The 18,068-nt window shown below is 41.1% G+C and overlaps 1 protein-coding gene across 2 annotated transcripts in view; it reads right to left on the bottom strand.

The window, feature by feature from the left end:
- The window catches only part of LOC143021083 (uncharacterized), a 37,605-nt gene extending 27,114 nt beyond the window's left edge, over window positions 1-10,491 (bottom strand). Inside the window, exons 1-4 of one of the 2 annotated variants that reach the window (XM_076178345.1) lie at window positions 10,338-10,491; window positions 9,939-10,223; window positions 2,890-2,946; window positions 572-628 (exon numbers count right to left, since the gene is read on the bottom strand). In XM_076178345.1, the coding sequence (XP_076034460.1) occupies window positions 572-628; window positions 2,890-2,946; window positions 9,939-10,032 (208 nt within the window). In that variant the 5' untranslated portion in view covers window positions 10,033-10,223; window positions 10,338-10,491. The remainder of the gene's footprint in view (window positions 1-571; window positions 629-2,889; window positions 2,947-9,938; window positions 10,224-10,337) is intronic. The other variant, XM_076178346.1, reaches the window with a different exon arrangement.
- Window positions 10,492-18,068: the final 7,577 nt, after the last annotated feature.

The raw sequence follows: 18,068 nt of genomic DNA, 5'->3' as shown, positions 1-18,068 counted from the left end.
AATATTCCAGCAAAGGACTTAGGTAATAAAAATATAATTCAATGAACAAATGACAGCTGTAGAGTCAGCCTAAAGGTGTTGAGCAGTGGGAGGATTTAAAACCACAAGAAAGGTTGTGCCAAGAGGAAAGAACAATACTTTACTTCAAAATTAATGGAAAAGGAAGTTTAAGGCTTCCATCCTTTGTTGCGATTGCAGCAAAATTCTTTCATCAAACTTTTGGTTATAGGGTGGGGTTGAGATACTGCTGGGCCCTGCTATGGAAGACTACTTGACTTGATGGTTACAATGTTTGAGGCTCGTCAGGGCCCTGTTCATTGAGGAACTGTGCCTTACTATATTGTTTTTGAACCAAGCAGTGTCATTGGGGACAGGGTGATCTTTCATCCCAGAGGTATTGAGATGGGAGGGATAGTTGTATGGGTTTTGTTTCTTCATGCATACATACATATACACAAAGGACTTTTTTCCAGACCATTCTATGACTTATAAAAACCCTTACAACCCTTTTGTCACCATGGGTTTGAGAACCACTGGTGTACACTATCTGGTGATGAAAGAGTAGACTCACATTTCTTGCTGGAGTCATCTTTGTTGTATTTCCCTGGTATGATAACCCGGGGTTCAGCTGGAAAGAAAAAAGTTAATGGTGATCAAGTGTATGATATTGGCCATCATGGCCAAAGGGGTAATATAAGGGATGAAGGAATCAAGCTTAAAAAATTATGAAGGAATAGAAGAAAAACCTGATGATTATGTTGATAAAAGAAAATATTAAAGGCTTCATAACACTATACTGCACTACCTCCTTCTAATGTATCCTTCATTGGTCAAGACTTCATTGTCTTTCTGAACTAAGTCAACTTGTGCCCATCATACATTTTAGTGATTATATTTCAGATAATGCCTGACAACATACAACCATTTACATATCAGAGACCAAAACAGAAATTTGATTGGTTACCCCTGTTGCCAACCCTAATCTGAATCGGTGGTTCAATTATTTTGATTTGCATGGGGGATGGGGGTGAGTGGGTTAGAGAGTGGTTTCATGTGAATTATATTTTGATGCAGCCCAAAGAGAATTCTCCCTGTCTTCTCTTTTTCTGCATGATGGAACAGAGAGTGGGGTCACAGACTAAATGAAACTGCCTTGCTGTGGATGTGTTGTGTCTTGCTAATTGCTTCTGACCCAGGGCAATGGGTAAGATGCAGGGATGACCCACCATCCAGGAGGAGCCAAGAAAAGAGGGAGGGAGGGAGGGGTGGTGAGTGGGAATGAAGTGGGTGGGGATGAAATGGGTGGGAGTGGATTTATGCCTTTTGACTTTGGCTACCTCCTTGTAAGGGGGAAAAAGCCCTCCTCCAGTTCTCCAGCACTCCACCCTCTTTTAAACAAACATTAAACAACCTCACCAGCCAATCCACCAGCACTGTACCTCCCTTCTTTAGACACTCCATATGCACCCATCTAACACAGATGCCTTACCTGCTCTCATTATTTTGATAACTGCTTTCACCTCATCTTTTCTTATTTTGCTTCCAATTTCCTCATTCATCACTGTCATTTTCTTAGTGCCTCCCACTGCAACTACCTTTCCCTCCCCATGCTCCTTCACATTTAACAAATCCCTAAAATACTCTCCCCATCTTCCTCTTACTGCCATCTTTCATGATCAACTCTCCATCTGCACCTTTTACCCTTTCTTCTCTACTTGATTCACTCCCCTTACTCTCTTAATTTCCTTACAAAACATCTTTTTATTACTTTCAAAATTTTCTGTCACACCCTTTCCCCATTTCACATCTCTTCTCTTTGCCTCCTTTATCTTATGCTTTACTTGTCTTCTCCTTTTTGTACCTCTCATATGATTCTCTTGTTCTATTTTGCAACCAATTTGTGAATGCTCATTTCTTTTCTTCTACAACCTTTTTTGCTTCATCATCCCACCACTCACTACCCTTCATTCTATTTCCTCCTGTCCTTGTTCCACACCCCATCTTTGCACACCTTGTGACTCACTCCTTGAAACATCCCCATTCCTCCTCCACTCCTAGTTCTACTCTATCACTCACTCACTCCCACTCTTCTCTCAGTTTCTTGTACTCCTTTTCTTTCTCATTTAAGCAGTTTGCTCTAAGCCCCTCCCTACTTTCTGTCCTTTTCCTTTTTCTCCATCTATCCTCCAATCTCAACTCCTTTCACTAGAAAAATTATCTGATATTCCCCCACTCTCTTCCCTAACAACATGTACATCCAAAAATCTTCTGGTTACCACTATATAATCCATTAAAGCCTCACCTACCACCCTTCCATCCACCACCCTCTCCCATGTTTACTTATAATTGACTTTCTTCCTATACAATCATCAAGTCTCTTTCTAGACACATCACCATCAGCTCTCCATGATTTTTTCCTGGCACTCCACACTTCCCAACCACTCTGTCTATTGGTCCATCTCCTACCTACCATTGAGATCTTTCAATACCACTACATTGACATTTCTCTCTAAACCAATGGTTCCCAACCCCAGGGTCGCGAGGGTGTTTTTGAGGGTCGCCAGAGGGTCTTACAAAAATATCATTGCTAGTAAATATAACTATAAACATAAAGTTTATCAAACATTAGCAAGTACGTACATTGAAATTTCTTAATTAATTTTTATTCCAATTAAAAGGGTGAGGGTTTAGGGTCGCAGCCAAAAAGGTTTTCATTCAAGTTTCAAACACAGTAAATTCATTGTGCTATAAATATAAAAAAAAAACGAAAGTTTATACACTTTTCTCACAACCAGGCAATCATGAGTTTCAAAGCTACTGGTGTACATTATTTCTATGTCAATAGCAAAAGTAGTTGAGTAAAATGATGAAGCAGGAGATAATACTTACAATCATTGTTGGATTCATCTATGCCATATTTCTTTGGCATGATAATCCGGGGTTCGTCTGAGAAAAAGAAAAACATTGTTTTAGTGTCAAATTGTATTACTGTATGTTAATTATTATTACCAAAGAGGCAAAATGTGGAGAAAGTAAGCTTATAAAGACTATGAAGAAAGGGAAAAGGAAGAAATGGTGATTATAAAAATAAAAGAAAAGGTTACAGGCTTCATAACACTATCCCACATACCTCCCTTTTCTCACATGTATTTTTTATTATAATATTGAGAGCATGCACGGCTTGTACAGCACAATTGTAGATTCACTCTTTTTCTGTTGGCTTGATGTTTCTTCTTATAATTTCTAACTTTATATGCCGGAATACGATAAACACCGGCTTTGTTGCCCGGTGTTTATCGTACTCGTGCTCAGGATGTGATAAAGTTTACATCGGAGAAACGTCACGCGACCTGAATACACGAATACGTGAACACCGTTACGACGTCAGGCATGATGTCACCACCAATGCATGTGTGACACATAGAAACAGGGAAAACCATCTTATGGACTGGAAGAATGCAGAGCTGCTGATACGAGAACCAGACAAGATCCGCAGGAAGTGTTTAGAAGCAGCGATCATTCAAGGAACGAACACTATTGAACAAAATAGGGGCATGTTCAACATCTCACCCCACACAATTCCCCTAATATCCATGGCCAGCAATAAATAAATAAATAAATAAATAAACCACCCTTTGTGAACATTTTGCCCTCGGACGTTTGGGTCAGCATTCTCAACCTTTCCTAGTGTTCAATCCCCCCTTCTCTTCCTCTCCTCCTCCTCCTCCTTCCCCCCTACTTCTTTTCTCTCCCCGTTTCCTCCTTTCCCCTTATTTAATCTCAAGCATATGTATCTCAACTTGTACTTGAAAAAGCTGTAATAAGCGAAACGTCGTACAAATAAAGGCTCCGTCCTCATCTGGTGTTTAACTCGTCAGTTTTGTCGCACGGTTGGGACAGCCTCGAGGTCTTCCAGTGTGCGATAAAACGTCACAAACCGAGGTCGGGGGTGCTCCCAAGCATGCGACAACATGTCGCAAACCGAGGTCGAAGGCACCCCGGTGACCTCCCACGGTGAATAGCAAAGAAGTACAAATACAAGCATACAAGATGAAATATCATCACACCATTCACCAGAAACATTCTTACCCTAACCACAGAGAAAGAAGAATCCAAGCTACTGAAGAAGGGTCTTGTACCCGAAATCGCGATCTAGCAATAAAGACTAGAGTGAAGTCATAAACCTACTTTCAGAAGAAAGCAAGACCATACCAAGGCATATGGAAAATATACATATACCAAGGCTTTTTCCCCCTTACAAGGGAGGTAGCCAAAAAGGAAAAGGCATAAAATAATTCCCACCCATTCCATCCCTGAAAACACTCCACACCGCTCCACCCACCCTCTTATCTTAGCACCTCCTAGATGACGGGTCATCCCTGCACCTTGTCCACTGCCCTGGGTCAGAAGCAGTGTCGCAAGACACAGCAAGGCCGCTTCATTAAATCGACGACCCCCCCCCTCTCCGTCCCCCCATGCATTAAAGGAGAAGACGGGGAGAAATCCCTTCGGGCTGCGTCATATTTTGCTCACACATTTCGCCCATTCCACCTCATGCAAACACAACATCATCCATATACAACCATTCTCCATTCACCCCTGTCTTCTGTCTTCTCCCATCCTTCCTCAACAGACATTCCCCTCTTCCCCAAAGCCCCCTTCACCCCATCCATCCACCTCATCCTAGGACGTCCCTTCATGTTCACTCCCTCCACATCTGCCTTCCATACCTATTTTACTAGTCTTTCTTCACTCATTCTTTCCATGTGTCCAAACCATCCTAATACTCTTTCATCAACCCTATCTCCCAACTCCCTTTCCATCCCCGTTCTCCTCCTCATTTCTCACTCTATCTAGTCTAGTAACCCCCATCATACTTCTCAGACACCTCATCTCAAACGCATTCAAACTCCTTCTCTCTTCGTCTCTTATGTTCCATGTTTCTGCCCCATACAGTGCTGTTGGCACAATCACTCCTTCATACAGTCTCCTCTTAGCATCCATTCCCAAATGTCTATTCCTCATTACACTCTTCAATCCACCAAGGCATTTACTCGCTTCTCTCAATCTACATTCTACCTCCACCTTCACTCCACCTTTTCCTGCCACATTTACACCCAAGTATCTAAAACTATCCACTTCCTCCAGTCGCTCTCCCTTAATGCTCACTTCCAGTCTGCTGCCACTTTCACCCCTTGTACATCTCATCACCTTACTTTTACCCACATTTACCTTCAGCTTTCTTCTATCACACACTCTCCCAAACTCTGTCACCAACTTCCTCAGTCCCTCCTCCGATCCTGCCACAAGCGCAGTGTCGTCAGCAAACAACAGCTGGCTCACCTCCCACTTTTCTCGCACTACCCCATCCACGTATAAGTTGAACAGCCAGGACGACATAACGCATCCTTGACGAAGTCCCACCTTCACCTCGAACCACTCACTCTCTCCATTTCTAATCCTGACACAAGCTCTACTACTCTCATAAAAACTCTTGACAACTCCTATAAGCTTTCCTCCTATCCCATATATCTGCATAACCTCCCACAGTGTCTTTCTGTCTACCCTATCGTAAGCCTTTTCCAGATCAATAAAAGCCCCCAAAAAACATGGAAAATATATTTAAGAAAATAAACCCACAAGAGCCATCAGTTTCAACGAAATATTCACAAGGGAAAATTTCCTGTCCAAATACACCCTTTATATATATATATGTATATATATAATATATATATATATATATGCGTTGTTAAAGTCAACAGCTGAGAGAGCATTATTCTGTTTATAGAATTTCTTTGCTATGTTACGCACCAATGTACGGTCGTCTGGATGCAGATTTCTGAGTAGAGTACTGAATTCCATGGTGTTTTCCTCTAGACGTCTTTCGGCCCTAACTGGCCATCTTCAGGAGGTGTTGTCTGGTTAAATTGTTGACAAAGAATTCTGAATTCCTAGGAAAGACCACCCGCTTGCGCGGGATCGGTTTTTGTGGGAGGGGAAGAATGTCTGTAAGAAAATGAAAAGATAGTAGTGTATAATAGAGGGCAATTGCCACCGGGCGAATTAGCGAGCGATTAGGGGCGGTTGGTGGTCGTGCCTCGGGAGAAATGGACTGGGAGCTTGGACGGCGGCGCCGACGCCGGGATTAGGATCACCAAAAGTTTAGAAAATGGTAGGAGGCATAGTAGTAGAGAAAGGTGGAAAAACGGAAAAATCTTTAGTGGGAGGTAAACTGAAATGAGATGTAGTATAAGAGAAAGTTAGAAAGGAAGCGAATTTTAGTCGAAGAAAAAGTGTAGATGTTTGTGCATGTGTCGTGGCTATGTTCATGAGAGGTGTGTGTGTGTGTGTATCTTACGGGAAGTGAGTAGAGTTCACTTCCCGCGTGTAGAGCGCGTTCCTGATAAGCCACAGGTGGGGCCTCAGTAGCCTGCTTTTCCCCAGGTTGGGTTTGAAGGTCTGTAGAGTTGATTCAGTGGCGGTGCGAAGGGGGGCAGCCGGGCGGGTGTTGTATTATCTCTCTCCTTCCAATCACAACTCTGAAAACAGAGAATTACGTGATTGGGAATTGTGTGTAAATGTCAGAAGTGTAAACTCGCTCGCCAGCGTTAGGTTGCGGGCCGGTTGGACAGAGAGGCGTCCCAATTCCTCTCCGTCGACCAGCCTGCGATCAGATGAGGGTTCTGAGTGAGAGTTGGGTTGGGCTTCTGCTTAGCCAGCGAGCAGGTGTGCATGTGCCTCTTTTCTTCCAAGCACTACTGTGTATTTGTCTTGGTGTAAGCCCGCCTGCCGACGTCAGCGAAGAGGTCGGCCTGTGCCAGACCGGCAGCAGCAAAGGAGATGTATCTCCTCGCCACCACCGGCCGAAGATTCCTGGGCGTTTGTCGAGAGAGCTGGAGTGGAGAGACGTCCGACCTCTAGGAGCGCTGAGTTGATTCTCAAAGAAATGACAAAGAATGACGCGGTTTGGTCGTATGACGATATATATCGGCGGAGAGCGGAGTGCCGAAACGTCCGCCCGCCAATCAGCGCGCGGGATGCATCCTCTGTCGTCTGGTTGGTAACGACGTTTCAGGCTGCTGCTGGATATTAATAGCGGGTTTTTGGTTGTAAATTAGCACCGATTCTGTCATCTTTAGTCTTCTGGTGTTGTTATTTCTTTCAATTATGGTGGTGGTGCCTTCCATATGGCAGTGGACACGGTGCAGGGATGACCCGTCATCCAGGAGGTGCTAAGATAAGAGGGAGGGTGGAGTGGAATGTATTTAGGGATGGAATGGGTGGGAATGAATTTACGCCTTTTTCTTTTTGGGCTACCTCCCTTGCAAGGGAGAAAAAGCCTTGATATATGTATGTATGTAGAATTCAATGAAAACTGAAAACAAAATTGAGGCAATAATGAACATTATAATATTGTCTTGTAAATTTTTGCGTTAACACCATGGCCAGTCTGGGAAAACACCTCTCCCACATCTCTCTCTGCCCAAGCCTCACGTATTGGAACTGGTCTGCGATCGAGTTCGTTGCCGCTCCTCGTGAGGTTAGGTCACGTGGGATTGGAGGGTCATTTGGGATGTTGTCCAGGAATTCTAGCCTCCTCTTGAAACCCTCCGTGTTGACTCCCGTTAGGTCCCATATCTCTCCTGGGAGACAACTGAAGAATCTGGGTCCAGATTAGGTGAAGCTTTCCGTCTAGATCGTCTTCATTCGCTAGGAGCACTTATGAGCCTTCTTTTACAGGTACTGCCAAACCTGGTGTGGTGTTTCCCTTTGATACCACCCCCTTCATTTTGTGATGGGTTTGGTGCTGTGCCCTCCAGGACTTCTCAGACTTAAATCACTCTGCGTCTCTGCAGTGAAAAGAGCTTGAGGAACTTCAGCCTCTCCCAGTAGCTTAGAGAGTCCCCGACTAACCGCCTCATGAATACCCGCTGGACCTTTTCAAGTTCTTGTATATCCTTGACTTTGTGTGGAGACCATAGCTGGCATACATACTCCACCTTTGACACTACCAGGGTCTTCCCCAGAGGTAGCAAGTGCTCGAGCTTCCTAGTCTTCAAGGTCCGGAGGATTCACCCTCTCACTTTACGAGCAGCGTTAGTGGTGTGGATTGCATGCCTTGACGCCACAGTCATCACAAATCCCCCCTCCCCCCACCAGGTCTCTCAGCGTTTCCTTTGTTCTTATTTCCTCTGCACCCACTGTGTACCGGTACTCTAGATTTTCGTTTGACCCATATCTTATCAGTTTAGATTTCTTGTTTTGAACACTATGTTTTCACTTGACCATTTGTATACTGCCTCTAGATCTTTTAGTAATATTTCGGAATCCACCGAAATAATAATAATACATACATACACCAACGGCTTTTTTCCCTTACAAGGGAGGTAGCCTAAAACAAAGGCATAAAATCTACTCCCACCCATTCCACCCACATATCCACTCCCATTCAATCCCCTCCCTCCCTCTTATCTTGGCTCCTCCTACAAGTTGTAAGTACCACGTTTCCAGAAATTAATATTTAAGACCGGATATGACTCATATGAAGCCGTTTAGTTAAGCGCGGGAAATTTTGACCGAGTGACAGACTCGTCATCATAAAGTATCGTATTATGATATGCTGTTGAAAACAAAATACATTTAAGTCAACAATACATATTTAAGTCAACAATACATATTTCCCTTGCACACGGTGCATTTAAAATAATGACGAAAAAACATAATAATGACGACGATATCCCTACATAAATGAAAAACTAAGAAAAAGAGAAAATGCGATCTAAAATTATTCAGTTTAGTCTACAGATCACACAAGAAAACGAGATAAGTTGGATAGCCACGCTAAAAGAAAAAATAGAATGTGACATGACTGCAGTCTTTAGAAATATGAAGTTGACAAGATGAAAAAATACAGGGCTCTAAGGAGTTAAGAAATATTTTTCTGTACACATGCATTAACTTGGAAAATAAACGAAAATAAACAGTACAGGCGTCCACATAAATACACATGAAAGAACATTTGGTAAATCGGAGACAGACAAGATCTCGCTAGGATGTTCCTTATCCTAAACATTTACAATAAGGCAGTCTGGTAACTCATGAAAAAAGTCTTCCGCATTCTAGTTCGTCTCAATGGTGTAATCCCCGTCTTTCCTATTGAGATAGCTAAGAATGGAAACATCCTTGTACCTAAGGCTTTCTTCACATTCCAAGGCTATGAAATGTACCTACTATTTCCTCGTACTTATCAGCGTATTTCCTTATCTCAAACGCCTCCAGGATCTGACCGATTACTGTACAGCTAAGATCAGTTCTCGGCCGTTACAAGACTGCACTTAAACCCTAATCCCCCTCCCATTGTCCCAGCAATCCTTTCACCAGCTGTGACAAAATTCGAATGTCAAAAATATAGACTGATGACAAGAACTCGTTAAGCAGTGGAGTGAAATGGATGCTCTCTGAAATGATGTATCTTTTAATCTAATGTACAGACTTGCTTATTCAACCAATCTATTGCCCCAGGCCTCGTTCGAGACCCGGGTCCATAAGTTACCCAGATAAAAAAATACAGAGTACTGTTGTTTAGGAATTGTTAATGTAGGATTCATATCCTACATACTGGGCCCTGCTTTTACAGGCAATTCAGAATGAAATCCAACCTCACAACATATTTATATCATCTTATGAAAGTCAAGCTTATCCAAGACAAGATATACCTAATGTTACCGACGGTTAAATTTCGTGGTACTGCAAAAAACAAATCACACCATTGACAAGTGTAATTCAATAAAGTGTTATGACATTATGAAAACTACATTGTCCTGCAGCCCTAAACACTGCTTATCTGTATTTGTAGTTCTTAGATTACCCGCCATTGCGGAACATGAATTTGAATGTGCGGTGTTACCCCAACTTTCCAGTAAAGAATGTATACTTACCATTGCGGTTTCCTCTGTAATTTCGGAAATTCTTTGGCCTCATTTCAGATTCTTCTGTTGAGTCGATTCTATCCTCCGACGGAATACGCTCCATATTTCCTTCTTTTTTCAACGTCTGAACTATGAAGTGAACAGTTGAGTGTTTTTCCGTTCCACAATGTTAGAAGGTTACAGTATGCTTTTCAGGAATCTTACTTCGACAAATCAGCTCTCAGATTGACCACAATGAATTAGAGGTGAAAAAGAGAGAAAACGGCGAACTCCAAGTTCCTTATAACTGATTACCTGCATATCATTGAAACATTAAGTGAATTACACTATATATCAAAATTAACGAGATTCTTGGTAGGATTGCAATACTCATTCAGCACTTTCTTTGTCCATGCAACTTCAACTTACACTGCAAAGGTAGGAGTCACTTTCAATGAATAGTAGATATTAACAACAAACACAAAACAGTTGGTAGTTTCGGCGGTCACCTCACTGTGTTCAGCAGTCAGGAGAAAGTGTTCGGGTTGGGGCCTCCCGAGGTGATGCCGAGCTGAATAACGCCCGGCCTTATCCTTTTATCTTATCGGGGAGCCTTTGGTATCGCCGACTCATAGACGTCCCTCACGTGAACAATATCACGTGCTTCCGCAATGAATCTTCGAAGCTCTAGAAGTGGGTGAAATTGAAGATTGACGTCTGTTGGATTGTATTGCTCTTGTGCTGGAATAAGGCATTTAACGGGGTTCTGGATAAAGATATATAATAATGTAACGGCTAGTATCCCGCTCGATGGTGGAAGATGGGTAAATTGTTGGGCAGGCAAATTTCTTGAACCTTTCTTCATCCGTTATTTTCGTTATTTGCTTTCACTACCCCGCAACACTGGCGATAGAAATGTGCCAGGCTCGTAGGCGTTTTTTTTTTCTTCTCATTTTCTACACATGCTTTCCACTTGGACCAATCAGCGTTATTTATGACATTTCACATTAATGACGTCATCGGCAAACACGCACATGTAATTTTGTTTATACCGCCTGTCTTCCGGAATTGTGCAATCTGTTATTTTCGGCCATCTTGTATTGGATTTATTGGCAATAATTTTTTTTTTAGAAGTGCACACCTACGCGATATAGCAATAGAAATCTTGATCATAATTTTGTAAATTATAATATATCAACGTAATATACGCTTTTCTTGGCGGAAATAAAAAATGCTAAAAGCAAATATAATAGTGAACGCCGAACAGAGCTACGAGGCGTTAACGACGATACGTTGGAGTCGCCATGTCAGGTTAACAATGGCGTTGACGTTATGTATCAGGTGTTGTCCCACTCCAATGATGTCACCACGCTACATACTTTTAAAACAATGGCTACGGAGCTGAGGTTCATGCTTTTATTTAAGTTATGAAACTTCTACAGCCTGCAGTCCAATCGGATGCCCAAACCAGCCGTCAACATACCTGTCGACGACGACAACGACCTTGACAACTAGAATTATAGGTACCACATTACTAAATCCAGGTAAAGTAGGGTAGGTTTGATAAGGTAGGTTAGGTTATACGAATTTATGATTCTCTAATTCCTTCGACCTCCGCATGTCAAAACAAAAATGGCATTTCAAGCTCGTCGTGGCTCCATCTGTAAATGTATCGCTTCAAGCAACTTTTTCCGTTATTGATTTCCGCCAAGAAAAGCGTACATGCGTTGATGTTTTATTTATTTACCTTTAGTACTGGTCATTAGGTACCTTCACGGGTAATAAGCCCACATACCAAGGTTGCACAGTACCCCTCTGGTGACCTCACCTGAACCTACATCGTCCTGACCTACACAGCATCGTTCTGATGACCTCACCTAAATCAACTCAACGACCGACCTTACAAACCAAATACAGACGTGCCGCGACATTAGCTCACAGGACGGTTGCTCACACCAATGCAACAAATGGAAACAGGAATAATATGACATAGATGTGGGATGATTTAGTGGGCGTTGTACCTGGCCAACTGGGAATGTTAGTTCATTTGTTGCTGCAGTTGTGTGATAATTTGTCCTGGAGCATTTGACGTGGAATCGTGTCATGTGGGTGTGTGTATCAGTGTGTATATTTATGCATGTCTTTATACGTATGTAGCTTCTTGTGAAAGCTGTTTGTTTGCCCAAATTGTATATCTGCACCTTGTATCTGTGTGAATTGTGGATGCACGTATGTCTTTATATATCTGATTCTTATATCTATATATAATATAAATTGTAAATATTGGCTGCTCCCACTGGATACAATTACTGTTGCTATTGATATATTTGTGATTAAATTTCCTTTTCTGTGAAAAATGTAAATGCTGTAATGCTTGTATATAAACTATTAGGGGAGAGCATTTTATAAGCTATTGCTTCCGCTCTCTCCTTTTCAACAGATTAATATTTAAATGTATGTATATATGTACATCTTCAATATGAAAATGTAATGTGTGATATTTTGTTGAATAAAATGTTAAATTGACAAAAAAATGAGTGTTGATTCTGTAGCGGCAACACTTAGCATATACTTAGTATGAAAAATTATACTGGTATAATTCTGCCTTGTGCTCCCATTCTTTAGCAAATTTATTCTTAAAAGTCTCAACGTTGATAGCATCCACTGACTGTAACATGGCTTAGTTTGTGTCCTCTAGTGGTGGTGCTGAGAGGAGGCTGGAACATCGTTTTGCCACAGGAATTACACTCTCATTGGTAGTTGATCTGGTCGGTGTTCTTTAATACAAATGCAGAGCATGCCGACAGGAGACCTTTTGGTCCATAACTAGGTCGGATGCGAAAAATTATGATAAATAAAGATTATAATATAACAACAAATAAAATAAATGCATAGGTATAGTTAAATGATAAACAGGTAAATAGCAAATAATAATAGACATAATTAATAACACATGAAAATCAAGAAAATAACAATAAACAGACAATAACAAACACAAAAATATAAATGGCAGTCATTACAGCATCTTGCTTCGGTATTTATCTAAACGAATCTTAAAGCCATGTGAACAAGTTGTATAGACACGGTAAAGGAAACATGGACTGGAGGTGAAGCTTTTATTCCTGACGTTTCGTCTAACGACTTTCTCAAAGGAATGAGAAAGTCGTTAGACGAAACGTCAGGAATAAAAGCTTCACCTCCAGTCCATGTTTCCTTTACCGTGTCTATAGAATCTTAAAGCTTCAAACTGAACTACATTACACTGCCTCTGCAGGAAGTTTATTCGGTAAATTTTTAGTTGTGCACAACTACTCGATATAGCAATAGAAAATTAGTTATCAAGTTTGTGAATTATAATAGATCAACGTAATATGCAATTTTTCATGGCGGAAATCAATAAAAAAAATTTTTTTTGCTAAAACCTATGCACTAACGAATGAAGTCGCGGCGGCTGAATGATACGCCATGCTTGTTTTGTGCAGAGGTCGAAGAAATGATTATTTCATTCTAACCTAACCTATAATTAGTAATTCGGTACTTCAAATCCTGGTGATGTTGACGGCCTTATTATTATTGTTCCTTGGGCAATTAACAGACGACAGCAGAACCCCGTGTTCTCTCATTAAGTCCAAGGAAGCCCTATTATCTTTGTAACCAGCGCTTGTTAACGTCACATGGAGTTGGAGAACATCCGGTCCACAACGTGAAAGGTATCGTCTGATAGACTGATAGTGACTGGACTGGCATGTCGTCTGGACCGTATCCGAGCGGCTTCGTTCGCTAGTAAATTTGGTTGTGGCAAGTTTTTTTTTCCGCCAAGAAAATCGTATATTACGTTCATGTATTATAATTTACAAAATTGATATTTAATTTTCTAATACTATATTGCGTAGGCGTACGCAAGGATAGCACCATGGTTAGTGCTTTGCACAACGCAGATATGCCACTGCTGTAGTGACACTATAGAAATCACCTAGGCCTAAACTTTATGCATGCTTATCTCCATAGGAAAAAAATGGGACTGTTTTACAGTACGTACATAACACTTTAACCACGATTCTCGAAATTGACTGGTAGATACAGTATATTACAAGGGCATATAAATCGACAAACTTGACGAACCAGACTACCTTCCTCTATACACGGCGCTATTTCTCTTTTGTGTTATTTGTGTATTGTATTCCCAATAAATCCAATTCAAGTTATCCGAAGATTACCAGCTGCAGCGATTCCAATAGATTGGCGGTATAAACTAATACACATGCCTGCCTGCCGCTGACGTTATAAATGAAAAGAACAATAGTGCTGATTGGTCAGACTGGAAAGCACGTGTGGAAAATAAGGTAAAAGGTAAAAGAAAAATTGCGGCCCGTAGCTAGTGTGTGGTAAGGGGGGGGAGAGCTAAGAAAATTATTATACATTAACAGTGACAATAACAACTTAATAAACAACAAAGCCAGTCATTTGTATATTTCTATGAATGGATATTATGATATATTTCACATTTGTATCCTAACGTCGCGAGTATATCATGTTCGTAATTTTTTTTTATCCGGACGAACAACAACCATTGAATAAGACTATTTTACTTCCAACCTCCGATTAATCGGCGGTACGGCCCATTGAAAAAATCTCCCGTAAAATCACTATGACAAACTGCTTTGTTTTATAAACAAAAATACATGAAATATAATTTGATAAGCTCGAGGAGTTTTTTCCTCTAGTATACCATATTCTTTCCCAAAAGCTGCGGGCTGCCTGGTGAAGGTTTTCTGTCACGAAGTAATTCCCTCTAATGGAGAAAGGGATGTTGTAAAGGATTCTAGGAGGAAGATTAAGACCACATATAGGGTAAGACGGGGTACAAAGTTACAATTTTAGGGAAATTCAGAAGAAGTGTTTCATATACAATAAAGGTGATACATATACAATAAAGGAGATACATATACAATAAATATATACAATAATTAAGTAAGGAAGGACTTGCCACTCACCTCCTCTTCTAAAATCAGTCCCATGCTTTATTTTACGATGCTACACAATACACACGCTGTTAGAGAAAGGCTTACTCTTTTCAGTGTAAGCGAGCTGAAAGTCAGATTTCAGTAGAATGAATTCAGTGAAAAATTTCGACGACGAACATTTTTTTAATCACCATGTGCTGAAAGGGAACTGCGTCCGTAGTTGTTAAGGTAATCCGTGAATGGCGCACTTTGCGGCGGAAATGGCAACAATAGAATACTGCGCATGCGCAGACATGAACATCCGGATCGGAACAATGACGCAACTCCAGGGTTGCCGTTTCGTAGATTTTTGTACCAAAACATAGAAAAATAGCGGCATGTGGCAACTGCACGAGGACACGAGGAAATTTTTTCTACATGTCAGTAGGCTGTTTAAAACATTAAAAAACTCAAGCTGTTGTTTAAAAAAACACTTAACTAGTTATCAGATAATAAATGGTACATCAAAATATGACTTTTATTGGTAATTATGTTAATTATAATATATTGTACTCCAAAAGATACGTTTTTACGGTGTAGAAAAAAATTCTAAGCTCAAGTTTGTTTTTTTGCGATAATATAATTTTTTTATTTTTATTTTTATTTTACTGAATATGTTAGGGCATGGGGTTCTTTTATACATTCAAGAATAAAAAAAATAGAACCAACATTTTGTCAAAGTTTGACAAGTATATCTTGCTATGAAAGTCTGCACACGCCCAAGAAAAATGTATGCCCCGGTATTGCAACACTCCCATTCTACACGGCAGTGTAGAAAACGCGGCATCCCTGTGTAATTCTCTCACATAGCCCTGTAACAACGTGACCCGTGTAACATTGTACCCCGTCTTACCCTATTCATATTCAAATTGTTGGAGTATCGATCATTCTAAAAACTATATTCTTACAATGTACATAATCTTAGGACATCACAATGTACCATAACAATTTAACAATAACATAAATAATTCAATCATTTCTTTTAGGCAAGGCAGACTTAAATGGGGTTGGGTGGAGTTAAGACGTATGACGAAAAGGGTGCTACAGGGTGGCAAAATAAAAACCACTAGGTCGTAAGACACAGGCTAGGTAAAGGCTAGCCAATACAAAAAATGACACATTTTCATTGATTGTCTGTCTCACATACGATGAAGCTCATATGTAGATTGCTTACCACAGTCAGTCACACCTTTGCTCTTACATGCTTTTCCCCCTTATAAGGAAGGAAGCAAAAAAAATATATATATATATATATATATATATATATATATATATATATATAATAATCAATAAAATAATATAAATAAATAAACAAATGAAAGCATAAAAACCACTCCCACCCATTTCATCCCTTTCACATTCCACTCCCCTCCACAATCTTCCCTCGCTCTTTTCTTGGCACCTCCTGGATGATGGGTCATCCCTGCATCTTGCCCACTGCCCTAGGTCAGAAGCAGTGTCACAAGACCCAGCACATCAACAGCAAGGCCGCTTCATTAAATCGGCGACCCCCCTCTCCATCCCCTTATGCAGGAAAGGAGAAGACAGGGAGAAATCCTTTTGGGCTGCGTCAGATTATTTCTCACACATACTCCCTCACCCCCCATCCCCCACCCATTCCACCTCATGCATCACATCATCCATATACAACCATTCTCCATTCACCCCTGTTTTCTGTCCCCTTCCATCCTTCCTCAACAGACATTCCCCTCTTCCCCAAAACCCCTTTCACCCCATCCATCCATCCATCCCCCTCATGTTCACTCCCTCCACATCGGCCTTCCATACCTCTTTTACTAGTCTTTCTTCACTCATTCTTTCCATGTGTCCAAACCATCCCAACACTCTTTCATCAACCCTATCTCCCAACTACCTTTCCACCCCTGTTTTCCTCCTCACCTCCTCATTTCTCACTCTATCCAGCCTAGTAACCCCTATCATACTTCTCAGGCATTTCATCTCACATTCAAACTCCTTCTCTCTTCCTCTCTTATGTTCCATGTTTCTGCCCTATACAGTGCTGTCGACACAATCACTCCTTCATACAATCTCCTCTTAGAATCCATTCCCAAATGTCTATTTCTCATTACACTTTTTAATCCACCAAGGCATTTACTCGCTTCTCTCAATCTACATTCTACTCCCACCCCCACTCTTCCCTTTCCTTCCAAATTTGCACCCAAGTATCTAAAACTATCCAATTCTTCCAGTCTCTCTCTGTTAATACTGACTTCTAGTCTGCTGCCACTTTCTCCCCTTGTACATCTCATCACCTTACTTTTACCCACATTATCTTCAACTTCCTTCTTTCACACACCTTCCCAAACTCTGTCACTAACTTCCTCAATCCCTCCTCTGATCCTACTACAAGCACAGTGTCATCAGCAAACAACTGGCTTATCTCCCACTTTTCTCCATTTTCTTTAACCATCTCCAATCCCTGACCTACTACCCTTGCATTTACCTCTTGCACCATCCCATCCATTTGTAAATTGAACAGCCAGGGTGACATAACACATTCCTGATGTAGTCCCACCTTTACCTCAAACCACTCACTCTCTCCATTTCCTATCCTGACACATGCTCTACCACTTTCATAAAAACTCTTGACAGCTCCTAAAAACCTTTCCTCCTATCCCATATATCTGCAATACCTCCCACAGTGCCTTCCTCTCTACACTGTCATAAGCCTTTTCCAAATTCATAAAAAAACAAAAAAAGATCCTTACCTTTTCCTATAGCTTTCTCACATATCTATATCTTACCACAAATATCTGATCTACACAATCCCTACTTGTCCTAAGCCCACACTGTTCCTCACCAATTACTCCCTCTGTTCCTCTCTTAATCCTCTCACTCAAGACCCTCCCATAAGCCTTCCCAACTACACTGAAGCTGATCCCTCTGAAACTACTACGCTCACACTTGTCTCCTTTTCCCTTGTAATATGGAAATATACAGGCACTCCTCCAGTCCTCCAGCACTCTACCCTCTCTTAAACAAACATTAAATAACCTCACCAGCCAGTCCACCATTACTGTACCTCCTTTTTTCAGACATTCTGCATGACATCCATCCAACCCAGGTGTCTTACCTGCTCTCATCATCTTAACAATTGCCTTCACTTCATCTTTCCTTATTTCTCCTCCATTTTCCT

This window comes from Oratosquilla oratoria, chromosome 41 (genome assembly GCF_046742065.1).
Source record: "Oratosquilla oratoria isolate Oo_2021 chromosome 41, ASM4674206v1, whole genome shotgun sequence".
In the NCBI taxonomy this organism is placed as follows: Eukaryota; Metazoa; Arthropoda; class Malacostraca; order Stomatopoda; family Squillidae; genus Oratosquilla; species Oratosquilla oratoria.
Note: the sequence above shows the minus strand (reverse complement) of the source record. Positions and strands in the feature narration are given on the sequence as shown.